This window comes from Nannobrachium achirus (genome assembly GCF_963921795.1).
Source record: "Nannobrachium achirus genome assembly, chromosome: 8".
NCBI classification, from domain to species: domain Eukaryota; kingdom Metazoa; phylum Chordata; class Actinopteri; order Myctophiformes; family Myctophidae; genus Nannobrachium; species Nannobrachium achirus.
The window spans coordinates 49,518,911-49,535,129 of record NC_137817.1 but is presented as its reverse complement, the minus strand read 5'-3'; the positions used below and the strand labels follow the sequence as shown (position 1 = coordinate 49,535,129).

At 42.3% G+C, this 16,219-nt stretch overlaps 1 protein-coding gene across 1 annotated transcript in view; it reads left to right on the top strand.

The window, feature by feature from the left end:
• gdpd4a (glycerophosphodiester phosphodiesterase domain containing 4a) overlaps positions 1-16,219 on the top strand; it is a gene marked incomplete at both ends in the record, with an annotated part of 60,904 nt that overhangs the window by 25,027 nt on the left and 19,658 nt on the right. The window contains 7 exons of the mRNA XM_080731100.1: positions 9,392-9,467; positions 10,691-10,796; positions 13,601-13,704; positions 13,917-14,010; positions 14,357-14,416; positions 14,995-15,093; positions 15,916-16,009. Of these exons, the coding sequence (XP_080587226.1) occupies positions 9,392-9,467; positions 10,691-10,796; positions 13,601-13,704; positions 13,917-14,010; positions 14,357-14,416; positions 14,995-15,093; positions 15,916-16,009 (633 nt within the window). The remainder of the gene's footprint in view (positions 1-9,391; positions 9,468-10,690; positions 10,797-13,600; positions 13,705-13,916; positions 14,011-14,356; positions 14,417-14,994; positions 15,094-15,915; positions 16,010-16,219) is intronic.

Sequence of the window (16,219 nt, the reverse complement as noted above, 5' to 3'; positions counted from 1 at the left end):
TTTTTGCAGAAATCCAAAAAACGCTCCATTCTCATTGAAATGTATTGGCGGATTCCACTCTAGGTATTTTGGTGTGTGGGCACCCTTAAAGTACAAAAGTATTGGTATCAAAATGTACTTTGTACAAAAGTAGAAAGTACTCATTATGCAGAATGTCCCATTTCACAAGTTTTCAAATGTATAAACAGATTTGAAAATAGATTGTCTATTTTCAAATGGCTGAAAGGTATATACTGTAGGGCTGAAATGGTTAATATACTGTATGTTTTGTAACTTCTACAAACTAACTTGTAACTAACGTTTTCAAATAAATCTAGTGGAGTAAAAAGTACAATATTTCGAGTAAAAGTGTTGGAGATTGGAAATACTCAAGTAAAGTACAAATACCTCAAAATTGTACTTACAGTAAGTACGGTACTTGAGTAAATGTAGTTAGTTACTTTACACCACTGGTCCAGTCATTGTGAATGTGTTGTTTTCACTGCAGTGAAGTGTGTGTGTGTGTGTGTGTGTGTGTGTGTGCGCGTGTGTGCGTGTGTGCGTGCGTGCGTGCGTGCGTGCGTGCGTGCTGTGTTTTCACTGCTGAACACCTGCTGCAGTGCTGAACTCTGCTGAATTTAACATGTTATTGTCCTTGACTTGAATGGAGCCTCTATAACAGTGGTTCTCAACCTTTTCAGGCCATGACCCCCAAAATAATCAGTTTACAGTTTACCGTTTAGGCATTTAGCATGGGCTAAGGTGTAGTGAAGAGGTGAGTCACGGCAGAAGCTATAGGGAGCGAGTCTGCCATTCTTAGTGCAACAGGGAGTTTATTATGAATCATATTTGAACTGGGGACCCCCCCTCCCACCCTGATGCGCACTAAGAGTTGAGGCATTACATTTTGTATAACACGGTTGACGGTTCTATTGTGAAAATAGCAGATCTCCATGCTCACGAACGCCTCGCATGTAGATTTTCTATTTTCCCAATTTCTGCCTCTAAAATTTTGACCACTTGTCATTTTAGAGGTATTAAAAAGTTCTTAAATTGTTAGTTTAGAAATGTGCAGATACCCTCTATACATTTAAACTTTATGTTGGTTTGTTTACTGTTGAGAGAGAAAACAATGTTGCACATTAAGTTAATCATCTGGGGACACCCAAAAATCTTTTGTGGACCCCCCTGGGGGTCCCGACCCAGAGGTTGAGAACCACTGCTCTATTATAGCAGCTGTAGCTGTAACACACGTTACATATGGATATGGAGGTGTGTTGGTACGGCCGCAGGGCCACCTGAGAATATTACATAACTTCAACACTGTATTAACCATCTGCTGAGCCGCACGCACGCACGCACGCACGCACGCACGCACGCACAAAGGATGATAGCCTCCTCAGGGCAGGTCCTTTCCGGTAAGAAACATTATCGTCTCTGTCGGGTGGAAATCTCATATGTCCAAAACTGTTACTTTCAAATTCAAATTCATAGCTAAAGTAGCAGATCTACAAACTTTGCGCTGCATTTTCAAGCTTGTGGATCTGCTTTTGTGTTACGCTGTAGTAGGATCAGGTAGGACATTATGGAGTTTGCATGTTCTCCCCGTGTCTCCTAGGGTAGGTACCCTCACAAAAAACATGCAGTAATCTTGGTCTCTATATGGCCTCCCCCTGGCCAGCCTGATGGAGGGGAAAGGAACTGGTTGGAATAACGTGCTCCTTCACCGTGCTCCCCCCCCCCCCTCTTGTCAGGTTATAAGAGGTGGCCTGATCCCCCCTCATGCATTGAAGGAATCATGAGCTCAGTTCGGGGCTCTCCCCAGGTTGGCAGAGGGAGAGTACTAGCGCTCAGGATTACAGCTTAGGCAATTGGCACCGGTTGAAAAATGGGCAACAAAATCCTGGGATCAAAATTCAGAGAAAGTGAAAGATCATGTTCCTGACTTGAGCTGGAGGAGGATATTTCTGTTTATTTTTGGAACACAGCAGTTCTTATTTGACGCAATATAAAATAACACAACCCAGGTGGGATGCGTAAATTACGCCAGATTTCGATGCTCTATGAGACCTTTTCAGTCCATGACCCCCAAAATAATCATATTTTAACTGGGGACCCCCCACCCTGAAGAGCACTAAGAGTTGAGGCATAACATTTTGCATAACATGGTTCTATTGTGAAAATATGCACACTTCTGTTTAGAGCCGCATTCAGTGATTAATCGTTTGTTGCTTAACAAAAGATGACTGGGGTGGGCAAGTGGGCAATTCACGCCCCCTCAACAACACCTCAGTATAGGCTACACAAACAAAATGAGTCTTCAAAAACATTATATGCCTCCCATCATTTGAGAGAGATTTTACTTTATGTTTGAACTACTATAAAAAATCACACCCGTGTGAAGTGGAGCTGTGTGTGTGTGTGTGTGTGTGTGTGTGTGTGTGTGTGTGTGTGTGTGTGTGTATTGCAGTTGATGCTCAGGGCAGTCTAGACTCAACGGCACCTCTCTGGTCACCCAGGATCATGTGTACCGATTTTTGTGACATTTGACGAAAATATGTAGGAAAAGGAGCAAAAAGTGTGTTTTGGAGAAAATTCAAGATGGCGGAAAATCTATCCTGACGCAAATGGGCGTGGCCTATATGGGGAGATGCGTCTTGACCCAAGGAATCCAGGGAAAAAATAATTTTAATTTTTCGACCTACGGTTCAAGAGTTACGAGACAAGTAGGCCGTTATAGCGCCACCATGAGGCAGAGTGGAAATGCTTTTGGGGATTCGTTGAGTATGCCACCCCCGACCTGTGGTTGAAATTCAGTGTTGACTGGACCTTTTGTTTGTGATTTATGGCTATTGTTTGCAAAACGGGCCCCTCCCGCTAACTTTGGAAGCCCGTTACGAACGAACGGAATGGACTATCGCAATATCCCTTGAGTATGTTCATTGCATAGGTTCATAGATCATGTGTACCGGTTTTTAAGACATTTGAAGAAAATATGTAGGAAAAGGAACAAAAAGTGTGTTTTGGAGAAAATTCAAAATGGCGGAAAATCTATCCTGGCGCAAATGGGCGTGGCCTATATCGGGAGATGCGTCTTGACCCAGGGAATCCAGGGTAAAAATAATTTTAATTTTCCGACCTACGGTTCAACAGTTATAGGCCAAAACGTAAACTGGGCTGTTATAGCGCCACCATGAGGCCAAATGACACAATTATTTTTTATTTAATCCTTGAAATCATTATGAACCTCCTCTCCAAGTCTTGAAACTGTAGCCCCTATGGTTTGCGAGAGACAAATAATTGAATGTGAGTTTTTGCGATTCCCATTATAAGTCAATGGGAAAAATTAATTCACTAATAAATTAATATCAATTAAACTATTGAACCTTTCTCTTAGCAAGTTACTAGCCCACCATTCCCGAGTAAGCCGGTCGATTTGACATATGGCGCGAGTGTGTGGTGGCAAAACTGTGGGACTAGTAGCGTGCCGAAGTTTAGGAAGTTCAGGCTACATACACACAGACACACAGACAGACAGACAGACAGACCCACACAGCCACGTATAGAACTAGACATTTTCAGTACAAGCCCCATTGTCTCTACTACCGTATGTCATGGTGTTTGCATTTGTGCCTGTAATGCATGTCTACTGTGCTTCTTTGAGAATTAATCCTTTAAGTATCCGAAATAGCCAGGCCCACCTGTTGTGATCATCTTTGTAATGAAAACCATACATTGATTGATTGATAATGATAATATTGTAGTCTATTTGATTCACAGCCCCTTTTCTTGTATTACAGTACAGTTGTACATCAAGCTACCTACAGAAACAGGAGATAGACTCTGACCTATGGGCCTCATGGCTCTGGAGCCGTTGGTTCCCAAGGCTACTTACTTACTTAAAGACCTCCTTAGCTCTAATACAGTACAGCTGCTAATGGCCACTAGAGACAAAGGGTTAGGCCAACTTATTATACTTTAATGACATTGGCTATATCACCCTGTCAATATGGCTCTTCTGCACAGCGTTTAGTGGGAATGCTGAATCATGCTGTGGCGGGTTTAATTTTGGCATGAAAATAATTCGTTTCAAAATCTTCAGTTTCACAATTGTTGGCTTCTGTCCATCGATCGGTATTGGAAAACTTTTTTTTTACCCCTATTGGAGACTGCAATACGCACAGATACATTTAATGTCGACGTTTTAGTACTATGTTCATTTATGAAAAAACTAAAAAGAAGTTTAAATATGGAGAGATAAGTGGGTTTCGACAGCGACTATATGCAATTTGGAAATGGATTATTCCCACTGATTCCATGCATCCCCTATCGATGTGCGACTCTGAGTGTCTGTGTGCCTTGGCGCTCCTCACAGTGCTCAAGCACTGCTGTCTGCCTTGTTTGGAACGTGATTGGATTACTCCTCCTAACACGCGGACACTTGGCTCATTATTTGGATTGGATTACTCCTATAACACGAGGACACTTGGCTCATTATTCACTCTGAATTCTTCCCCTGGAAAAACTTCTTTTTGCGTAAGGGACGCCAGAGAGTTCAGTGGTCACCCTTAATGAGACGGGTCTGGACGGAATGATGGATTAGAATGGACACACGTACATAAATAGAACGCATGGACGTGTCTCTTGGGCTGGTCTAACTGGGTCAGTACAAACAGAGCTCCAGTGAAACACACACACACGTGTTCACACATATAGTATACACGCACACACGTACACCAGGCGGCAAGGATGCTCCGCTGGATTTGAGGCCAGATAGGAAGTCACTATCAGCATGCATTTCTAATCCGTGGCCCAGCAGATGTCGCCATTTCCCCTCCTGCTGACTGCAGAAGCATGTTCATTGCATTCAAGTGAATGATGGTTTTGGCCAGACTTTACGCTTAATTTTTATTACCTTATAGTTAACATTTTCAAAAATATTTTTATGTTTTCAGTAGCCCTGGGCGATATACCGGTTTTATCGTATATCGCGGTATCAAATGACAATATCGATATTAAAAATTAATACCGTAAATATCGTTTTTTTTTTTTTTTTTTTTTCAAAACAAACGCCCAATTACTTTTTTGTTAAGCACTGTATATTTAAATTTGATATAATTTGATGTGTCTATTTCAGTTATATTTTAAACAAGACCCTCTTCTACACATGTGAGGAGACACGCTTTATCATTGGGGAGCGGCCGGGTGACGTTGTGCCCTGACGCTGTTAAGTAAAGCAAAGCACACCGCATACACTTACTTTCTTATTGTGGGCAGTCTCTGTATCAGGTCTGAAGAAGTCATAATGTTCCGATGGAAATGGTTGACCATATCATATGGCATGAATAATATATAATCCAGGGGACATCAATATATCCGTAGTGTATATGGACAGATGATATGTGTCCATGGCGAGAGATGTCAATATCCAGGTTTGATTTGCTACCAATGTGCCACGCACATTATGAGTCCACAGTCCACTGTAGCAGTGGTTCTCCAAATGTAAAATTTCAAGGACCCCCGTAACTCTGAGAGTGTATAAATGGAACGATGGCTCTTGCAGAGTCCTGCGTGACTCCTCCTGATTATATAATCCCAATCATAGTTGAATTAGTTCTGTCGGCTCCATAATAACAAATGGAACCAAATGGACCCTTACAAGTCCATTTGGTTTGCATTGACTCCTAATTGTCTCCTGATATAGTTTCTATCATGTTCTGTTGAACTAGTTCTGTCGCTAAGTTAGCAAAACTGCTAAAAACAACTCCCAGCCTTCTTTGAAACCCCGTAATAATGTATTGTTTCAAGGGTGTCAGGCATATTCGCCTATAACATATTCGCCTACACGCATTTGGTCCTTTCGCCTGGCATTTTCGCCTTGGAGGAGAGTCTTTTCACCTACCTGTCTGAGCCATTTCGCCTACCCTCAATTCTGCTGTCAGACTGTCCATGTTTTCATATTATCTCTTTGTCATTTAAATATTATAGTGACTGTGACAGTGGTGTTACATGTCAAACCTACACCAGGCTATCTGCACTCCATAGTAATCACATAAATACAGAGCTATTGGAATCAGGTGCGCCCAAATAATTAATTAATCCATGTCCCGATACTATACATTCTTTGGTGCAGTATTGAACAGTGTTGTAAAATGAACAGTATTGTAGGCCTATATTGTTTTAACATTAGGCTATACAAAATATATATGTAGGCTATTAGCCTATATAGGTCTATATAAGATATATGCTACACCTAAATAGCCTATAGAATCAACCTTGCCTGTCAACAGGCATAAAAAACTATTTTGCCATTTTTTAGGAATAAAATGTGATGTAAATAATAAATGTCAAATAAACTGTTAGATTCACTTGACACCACTGTCACAGTCACTATAATATTTAAATGACAAAGAGATAATATGCAAACATGGACAGTCTGACAGCAGAATTGAGGGTAGGCGAAATGGCTCAGACAGGTAGGTGAAAAGACTCTCCTCCAAGGCGAAAATGCCAGGCGAAAGGACCAAATGCGTGTAGGCGAATATGTTATAGGCGAAAGTGCTGGTGACCGTTTCAAGGGCTCGCACGCAGCATTTTTCATCTCCTGTGTGTTTTGCAGTGGACCGCTGCCCCCTCTAGTGGTGTAAAAAAGAACTACACTTAAAAAATATATATAATAATAAAAAATAATATTTTTTTAATAGACGATAATATCGAATACCGCGATATTATTTTTAATATCAAACCGATATTAAAAAAAGCAATATCGCCCAGGCCTAGTTTTCAGTCGCTAGTTTAAAGTCTCCAAGATGGTGGATTTGAATTCGCCGAAAAAGTGGCTTCAAAACGGGTCTGTTGCGGTTTCTTTTTATCCATATTTTCTTACAGTCTGTGGCACACACACAGAGGAAATTACCGTTAACAACACATTGGCCGCCGTTCACACCAATATGCGTCATTTGATATCCAACACTTGGCCGCCAATCACGCCAAAACGCATCAATCATTGTTTTATTGTAGTAGCCGGTCTCCCAGAGTGATGCAAAGACTCCATTGGGAGATGACACCATCCGTAAAACCGCCTTTCCGTCCACATTAATGTTAGGAAATTCACAAAAAGTCATGTATCTCGTAATCTTCTCACAGATTGCGTTCCTGGTCAAAACAAGACATTTTCCACGGACCATAACAAAAGCACGGATGATCGCGGTTATAGGTTCTCTTTTCCGGGTGAAAGAAAAGACTATCGTGTCCGCGACCGGGAGCGATCTGTTTACATATATGGAGCCGTCCGAGCTCCTAGGCTCTGGAATGCTCGGAGACAATTCGCCTCACTGATTCCCATCTTTTAAATAAGTGTTTCTCAGATGGGGGTATATGTAGTGTACCCCTAGGGAGTACGCAGGGGTACTCCAGGGGGTACAGGAGTAAATGGGGATATATATTTTACTGTTATGGGTAGGGCTGACCTTCGATTACTTTTTTCATAATCGAAGCTTAATCGAAGCTTTCTTTCGAACTTCGAAGCTTCGATGACGGCGACCGGGGGGGGGGGGAGCAAAAGTTTATCGGTTACATAAGTGATAACCGTTAAGGAAATGTGTTTAAAAATGCACGATTTACACAATTTTAAAAGGGAAAACACACCAGTTTTTTCCTCATAATAATGCTCCTTATTTTCATTAAATAGTACAACAATACAACGAGGAAGAAGAAGATACGAATGTTTTCTACATTAAAGAAAGGTGTTTTTGCAGGACAAGTAGGATTGACATAATCACATCACGTCAGTAATGTAACAAAGCGCGGCTGCAACAGCAAACACTGCAGCGCGACTCGAGCCCTATATAACAAACAGATTAACTCCCAAGTCCCAAGGTGTTGTACACGCTAATGTAATAGTAGATTTTATAGTAAATAATTGCACTGCACTGTGTCTGAATTAAAGTTCCACACTCATCAACCGAAAGCTGATGGTCAGGCTCAGACAACGTAGCCTACTCTATGCGGGCGCGACTATTGAGCTTGCAGCAGATCCGATATAAACTTCATCAACACCACGACAACGTAACCCTAGCAAGTTGGGTTTTAAGCTCTTTTTTCCTCTTTAAAACGGGATGGACGCTGACGGGGTCCGTTTTGTAAAATCCAATTTTCGCTGTTTGTTTCCTTGCGTTGAGTTGTGTGTCTGTCAGCGAGTGGAAGACGGCAAACGCATGCATGGATCATGTTACACCGACAATGGTTTGATAACGAAATGTGTGACTGCATCGCATAGTTGCATTGGGTGATGTTACTCAGACATTGGTGTCACACATTTCGGTGCCAAACGCATGTCGGTGTATATGTGACAGCGCGCTGTCTTTTCTTTTTTTTCTTCATCATCGACCATTCTGATGGCTTCATGCATGCTCTTTTTGCTGTTGGCTTGTTATTAATGTTAACACGTGTGTGAGAAGGGGGTGACGCTATCACGCTAGAGTGGAGCGAGGCGCATGCAAGCTAAGGCACGCGGCCCCCCCAAAGGACAAACGGCCGCGGCCGATTATTCGAATTTATTTTTCAAATTCGAATACCGTGCCTTCGAACGAAGCTTCGAATATTCGTATTTTTTGGGTCAGCCCTAGTTATGGGTAATGACAAAATATTGATAGTCTTTGTGTGAACCAATTGTGAAACCAAATTCCATCAATAACTTGACTAGTACAACTGTTTTTGAATAGAAAGCAATTTTTATTTGCTATTATGCTGTTTTATTTTTGACATTGACATTGGCATTGGAACTGGACTCTTGATGAGCTTTTGTTCATTAAAATGCTGTAATCAGGGGAAGGGGGCACTTGGCTTCAGAAATCAGTATAAGGGGGTACTGCAGCTAAAAAGGTTTTAAGAACTGTTCCAGAAACCATTCCTGATAAATAATATTTTCTTTGTTTTATTACCTTTTGCTCATGGTTATTTCATTTCATTTAGTTTATTTTCTTTGTGAAATTCTTGTTTTTCTGTCCTAAGTGCTATATAAATATGGTTATTATTATTATTATTATTATTAGAGGGGTGAATGCCTTTATATTCAGTATAAATCCATACAAATATCTCCCCCCCTCCTTCTCTCTCTCTCTCTCTTCTCCCATCTGTTTAGGTGCCGAAACTGTCAGCAGTCTTTGCTCTCTCTCTCTCTCTCTGCCTCTCGCACTTTCCCTCCTCGCTTTCATCCTTTCCCTCCTTCCTCTGTCCTTCATCTCAATCTGTTTCGTAACCCCCCCCTTCCCTTCCCCTCCTCCACTTTTCTTCATCCCTCCATCTTGTCCCAACGTCTCCTTCCCCGTCATCTTGTCTTAGACTTTCTGCTCTCTCTCTCTCTCGCTCTCTCTGTCTCTCTGTTCTGTGATGTGTGGCTGTGGGTGAGTAGTTTGCCCCCCCGCCCGCCCCGTGACCAGCCTGAAACTGGGGAAGTTAAAGGTGGTGCGGCGGCAGCTGCTGCAGAGGTACAGTAGAGACTACTAACTAGACCATTGGTTCTCAATGTTGGGTCCTTGGGGGTGGGGTATCAAGGTTGTTAGCTAAGCCATGCAAAAGTGGTGCGCTTCTTTGCCTTCTGCGTCTGTATGTACGTACACATGTGACATTTCAAAACTTCACACGTCCTGCCATTGGCAAGACAGTAGATTGAACATTTAGCTTGTAGATCAGCTATGTTAAAGGGCCACTTCACCTCTGGGACAACCCTATCTTATTTTATTGTTGTTTGGGACACGATCAACACAATCCAGAGTTATTTTTTGTGTTCAATCTGTGTTTGTAGACCTTTTAGTGGTTCAGCATGACTAGTGATGCATTTTGCATCATCAGTGATGCATTTTGCATCATATGATTGTGTTTATCGTGTCCCAAACAACAATAAAATAAGATCGGGTTGTCCCAGAGGAGAAGTGGCCCTTTACGCTAAGTTCAAATCTACCAATGAAGGTGGATTCTGCTTTTCAATGGGAATGGAGTGATTTCTTGCCATTTGTGGGTTTCTGCAAAAATACGCTCCATTCTCAATAAAAATTAGAAAGGCAAAACATGGGGAAAAAGAACGTGGAAAAAAATGCATTTGCAGGACATTTTCAGGAAAAGAGCAGTGAAGCCTGAAGACGTGAAACGGCTGTATGTTCCACCCCATCCCACATTGGCCAAGCTTCACGGGACACTTAATGAAAGTAACTCATAAATAGCACAGCTCACTTCACACTGGGTGTGATTTTAGTCTGAGTGAACACTGCCATCCACTTGATGATTTCTACTTTCATAGTTATAGTGTGAATGGCATTTTAATCTATACAGAGGTAACAGTAGGTCACAAAATAAAGCAAAAAAACAAAACAAAAAAAAAACATTTTTTTTAATGTGTAGAGATACCACCCTACAACTGGTTGCAAAAAATGTCTTCCTCGTGAATTAAAACACATTTATTAACAAGGTAATATATATCATTGATAATCAACCGTATCAGGAAAACAATATTGATCCATTTGCTGCACCATGATGATCATTGATGAGCTGCATTATGTTTAGATCAATTATTATTGAGGGCTGTTATTGGTTACATATATAGATTTGTTGATTGATAACAATGAAAATAGTTGATTCTGAATGAGTATAGTTCATTCAAGTTAGACTTGATTGATTGATTGATTGATTGATTGATTGATTGATTGATTGACAGGTATGAACACCAGCCGTTTGTGTCCTGCCTGGCGGGCCTCTACGGTTGCCAATGGAGACGCTATCAACGAGCCAGAGCACAGCCGGGCGAGTGCTGCTGCAGCAAGGTACTGGACTGTACACTCACACACGCACCGCACCGCGCCACACACAGTACACACACACACACACACACACACACACACACACACACACACACACACACACACACACACACACACACACACTCACACACACACTCACACTCACACTCACACACACACTTGTACTGCATGCCAGCAGCGTTGCGAGCTTGTACATCTGCTATTTTTGGGAATGTTTTTTCGATAAAGTTAGAAAATGATTTGTGGATTATAACAACAGATCTCTCATAAATATATATTTTTAATTGTTATCCCAAAACACACTTATCATTTAATTAAAAAAAGTAATGGATAGTTGCTGCCCTAATTTTCACAACGAACGCACACAAACTACAGATACACAAACATGTCTTCAGTATTACTGCATTCATTTTACACTCCTTTTACTGTCTCTCTCTCTCTCTCTCTCTCTCTCTCTCTCTCTCTGTCGACACTACTACTGTGTGAAACGGTGCGTTAGGTCTGGGAGATAAAGCCTATAATTCATGCCCAAAAACAGCAGACCTACAAGCTCACAAGATGGGACATCCACGGCTTGTCGTGAGAATATGCGTCTGCTATATTCCGACACTGTTCGCACAACGAAGTACTGTATGAAACGAGGCGTTCAAGTTTGCAGATAGTGCAGAGTGGGCTGGCTTATCGATTCCCCAGCCTGTCTGTCTGTCTGTCTGTCTGTAACTGAGCCTTTCTGCTGACTCCAGTGGAGCGGGCCTGGCCTGGCAGTCAGGGGCGTCACACCAAACTCTGGGCCCTGGGTACAAGGATTCACTGCGGGGCCCCCCATGAATGTTAACTATTGAAAAATAGCAGATATACAAGCTCACAGCGCGGCACCGAGTGCCACGCTGCGAGCTTGTAGATCTGCTATTTTTGAGAAATCATGAAAAATGTGTGCAAGAAACGTATGTTTCTATGTCAGTGGTGCTCAAACGTTTTCATGTCAAGGACCCCGAAGATGATATGTATTTGGCCACAGGCCCCCATCTCAAAATATTTCGTTCCAGGGACACCCCCAGAAGCAAAATTTGAGTTACAAATGTTCGCTTAAAAAATACATATTCAAATATTTGCACACATTTTCACGACTTTTCAAAAAAATAGCAGCAGCAGTGAGCTTGTATATCTGCTATTTTTCAATAGCTAAAGTTACTAGGGCCCCTCCACCTTGGGCCCTGGTAACTCAGTCCCACTTTCCTACCCCTTGTGACGCCCTTGCTGGCAGTACTGGAGCTGCTTCATACACCAGGAACACAATAAACAGTGATGGAGAGTAACCAAGTACATGTACTCAAGTGGGGTACAATTTTTTTTAGGTGTTTTTACTTGAGTCTATGTTACTGTGTGTTGAGTATTTCCAATTTTCCATACTTTTTACAGGCAAATATTGTACTTTTTTTTAGAGAATATAATTTTGTATTGTTTTAGGTTTCCTAAACTTAATTACTCCCCAAAAAACTTACTTTGAATTTCTGTGGTCTGGGGTTTTCGGAATAATTATGCTCAGAAAAGTGAAATGATTGCCCCCCCCATCTTTCATGTCACAGTCCATTAATCCCGCCCCCTCTCCTCCCAGCCCTTCCTCTCCTCTCCACTCCCCTCCCCTCCCCTCTCTTTCTCCTGGGGCGGAGCAGAGGCCATGATTGACTGGCAAAATCCAGCGACACCCGCAGACAAACTTTTTTTTATTTTTTATACCGCTTGAAGGACCATGATAAAGACTTTTGAGACCTTTAAGAAGAGCAAATCTACAAGCTCACACCTGAGCTTGTAGATCAGCTAAGTCAGCTACCGTACTATAAGTATGTTTTGTTGCCAATACTTTTGTGCTTTTACTCGAGTACACTCTGATTACCAGACTTTTACCCGTGACAGCGTATTTCTACATTGTGGATACTTTTTCTCGAGTGAAAACCTCTCAGCACTTCTTCTTCCACCACTGCAAAATAGCAGCAACAATATTATTCTACACGGTCAGCTATAGCGTCAAAAATGTGCAGACAGAGTCAGTCACACTGGATCACCCCACTGTTTGGACGCCTCTGTCTGCTGCACTGGCATAATAGTGTTGAGGTATCATCAGGTCCACGCTTGTACAACATTTGTGTGTGTGTGCGTGCGTGTGTGTGTGCGTGCGTGCGTGCGTGCGTGTGTGCGTGCGTGCATGTGCGTGCGAGTGCGCGCGCGTGTGTGTGTGTGTGTGTGTGTGTTTCATCTCTGTGAAAAACCAGACATCATTCCATCTTTAACAGCTAATACACCAGATGTTGTTGTGGTTGATGAAGAAGTGTCTGTATTAGAGATTTGACCGCACCTTTGACCCTAGCCTAGAGGACCAAGGTCATTAAATACCAACCACTTCTACATACCATCTCAGAGACTATTTGTTTTTATATTTGGCAGCCTAGGACATACCCACAGACTGGTTTTTAGAGGGTTTCAACTTGGGATGCCCAAAAAGGAGGCGAAAACGCTGGTGAAGTATTGTGCTGTCTGTGCTATAATTGGCAGCCGCCACATATGGCGGAGACACTGCTACTTATAGAGTACTGAGTGACCTTGTATACTCCCCTTTGTGTGTGGTCATAAATACATGGTTTGTGTGTGTGTGTGTGTGTGTGTGTGTGTGTGTGTGTGTGTGTGTGTGTGTGTGTGTGTGTGTGTGTGTGTGTGTGTGTGTGTGTGTGTGTGTGTGTGTGTGTGTGTGGGTGTGTGTGGGGTGCGTGTGTGTGGGGGTGTGTGTGGGTGCGTGTGCTTGTGTGTTTCAGGTGGAGTGCATCAGTTTTGGCCTCCTGATCCTCACCTTCTTCCTGAGTTTTGTGTTCCTGTACTTCTGGACCGAGGCTCAGAATGACTACATCGACTTTGACTGGTGGGTGGCACGCATGCACGCTCGCACGTGCACACACACGCGCGCAGACAAACTGTTGTGTCTTTCTGATGTAGAGAAGACACTGGAGCAGCTCGGACAATTGAAGCCTCTTAGTACAAAGAGAAGACTGACGTTTCGTTCGATGCAATAACTGTGTAGCTATAAACTCATATCTAATGTAATCATCTTTTTTCATGTTGTTTATGGTGCAGGTTTAACTTTGGGACTCTGGGTTTCTGGTTCCCCTGGTCTCTGGTGCTGCTGGTGCTCGCTGCAGCTCTCTTCACATACATCGCCCTACTGCTGGTGAGAACACACACACTCACTCATGGATGCACGCACACACATGCACAGACGCACACACTAACACACACAAGTGTCGGGCAGAAACTTCTTAACTTAATGCCCTACTTACTACATACAGTGTTACACAAAAGTATCAGATATAAAATTGTAGATTGAAAGGTTGAAACTGTTGATCATCTGTTTTTTTTACTTCTCTTCTCTTCTCTTCTCTTCTCTTCTCTTCTCTTCTCTTCTCTTCTCTTCTCTTCAGGATTGTGACACTAGAAACCCAACTTTGTTAATGGCTGCTACAGCCATAGGAAACTGATGTATTGAATTGACATAAATATGTAAATGTATTGTACAGGTTGTGGCGGTGTATCTACTGACTGAGGGACAGAGGCTGTACCTTCACTGGAGCCACAAGGTACAAACACACACGTGTTGTACGTGATCGCAAATCTACAAGCTCACAATGTGTCCCATCCTAATGTGTTGTGAGCTTGTACTGTATAGATCGGGTGTTTTCATCGTCAGATTGGTGTATTACTGTGTGTATCGTAGGGCATTCACGAATAGTGTTTTTTAGTATTCGAATTATTCGAATCTGATCTACATGCTCACAACGCCTCGCGTTGCGAGGCGTTGTGAGCATGTAGATCAGCTATTTTCACATTAAATGTAATACCTACAATTCCAAGTGCTGTCAGGGTGGGGGTCCCCAGTTCAAATATGTTTATTTTGTGGGTCTCGGCCTAAAAAGGTTTTGAGAACGCCTGGTATAGAGCATTAACAAATTCATCCACCAGGGTCATTGACAACTCATTCTTATGACTTCCTATCCTATCTAGCCAAGCTTTATAAACTATAGATTTTTTAAAGAAAAAAAATTAAATAAGCGAATATTTGACTTCGGTGAACAACGTTGAATAGTGACTTTGATATTCGAATATTTGGTGAATGCCCTAGTGTACCGTGGTGACGTTGTTCCTCTGTGTGTATCAGATTGGTATCGTGGTGACTCTGGTGTTCTCTGTGACGGCCACCGCTGTCCTCTCAGACCTCTGGAGCAAAGAATGGAAGACCCTCCTCCTCTCCCTCCAGGTTGGCTGACACACACATCAATCACTGAGACTATAGACCCGACGCTATAGAGCATGGTTCCCCAATAGTTGGCCCGCGGGCCATTTGCGGCCCGCGGGGGGCTACTGTCTAGCCCACACCAAGCCAAGTAATAATGGTGGTACAAGAGCAGCAACAACACTAATATATCGTCGTTGTCGGGTGGAAATCTCGTATCTCCAAATTTGTACGTTCTTTTGCAAATCATACAAGGCCGTCGCACAAAAGAAGTGAAAACAGCCGATCTACAAGCACACAACGCTTGTAGATCGGCTGTTTTCACTAGTTAAAATAATTTTCTAAAAGATAATTGCAAAACGAACTGTTTTGGACATACAAGATTTTCACCCGACAGTTCTTCTACATTCTCTAATTGTGTAGACTTCTTGTAAATTAAGTAATGCAGATGTTTAACAATCATTTAACTCTTGAGAGTTAAATGATGCCTGAAGAAGGTCTTTGACCGAAACGTTGCATTAAATAAAAAGAGTTTTTTTGGCAAGTTGAAGATGGTGTGCGGGCCCTATGTACTTCTTGTGCATGTTTGAAATACTCTTGAGAGAGTAAAATGGACCCGTCAGGTCCATTTGGTTTAATTTTACACTCTCGAGAGTAATAAGGGTCCATTTGGTTACCAGCTATCTATAATTTAGATTGGGACCACCTGGAACCCCCTCAAGGACAAATGGTGGTCCCCAGACCATTGGTTGAGAACCACTGCTATAGACGTATTAGATTTCACATTTTATAATTATGGACTTTTAATTTCATATAACTCTTTCCCTCCATCCCGATTGGCTACAGGTCACGGCCCCCTTCCTCCACTTGGGCGCGGTCTCGCTAATGACCCTCCTATCCTGGCCAATAGCGATGCACTTCTTCCGCATGAACAAGAGAGGTAAGCAAGGCGATTGGCTCTCGTTTACATAAACGTTGGCCAATCCCATTCTCCGAAGTCACCGAATAGGATTAGGTTATTTTGTCTTCGTGATGAAATTAATTTAAAAAAGTTAACTCTGTGGTGGTGGGCAGGAACTTTACCACTATGCCACCTGAGCGCCATGGCCCAGATGATTTGATTAACAACTACAAAACGAAATAAAAAAAA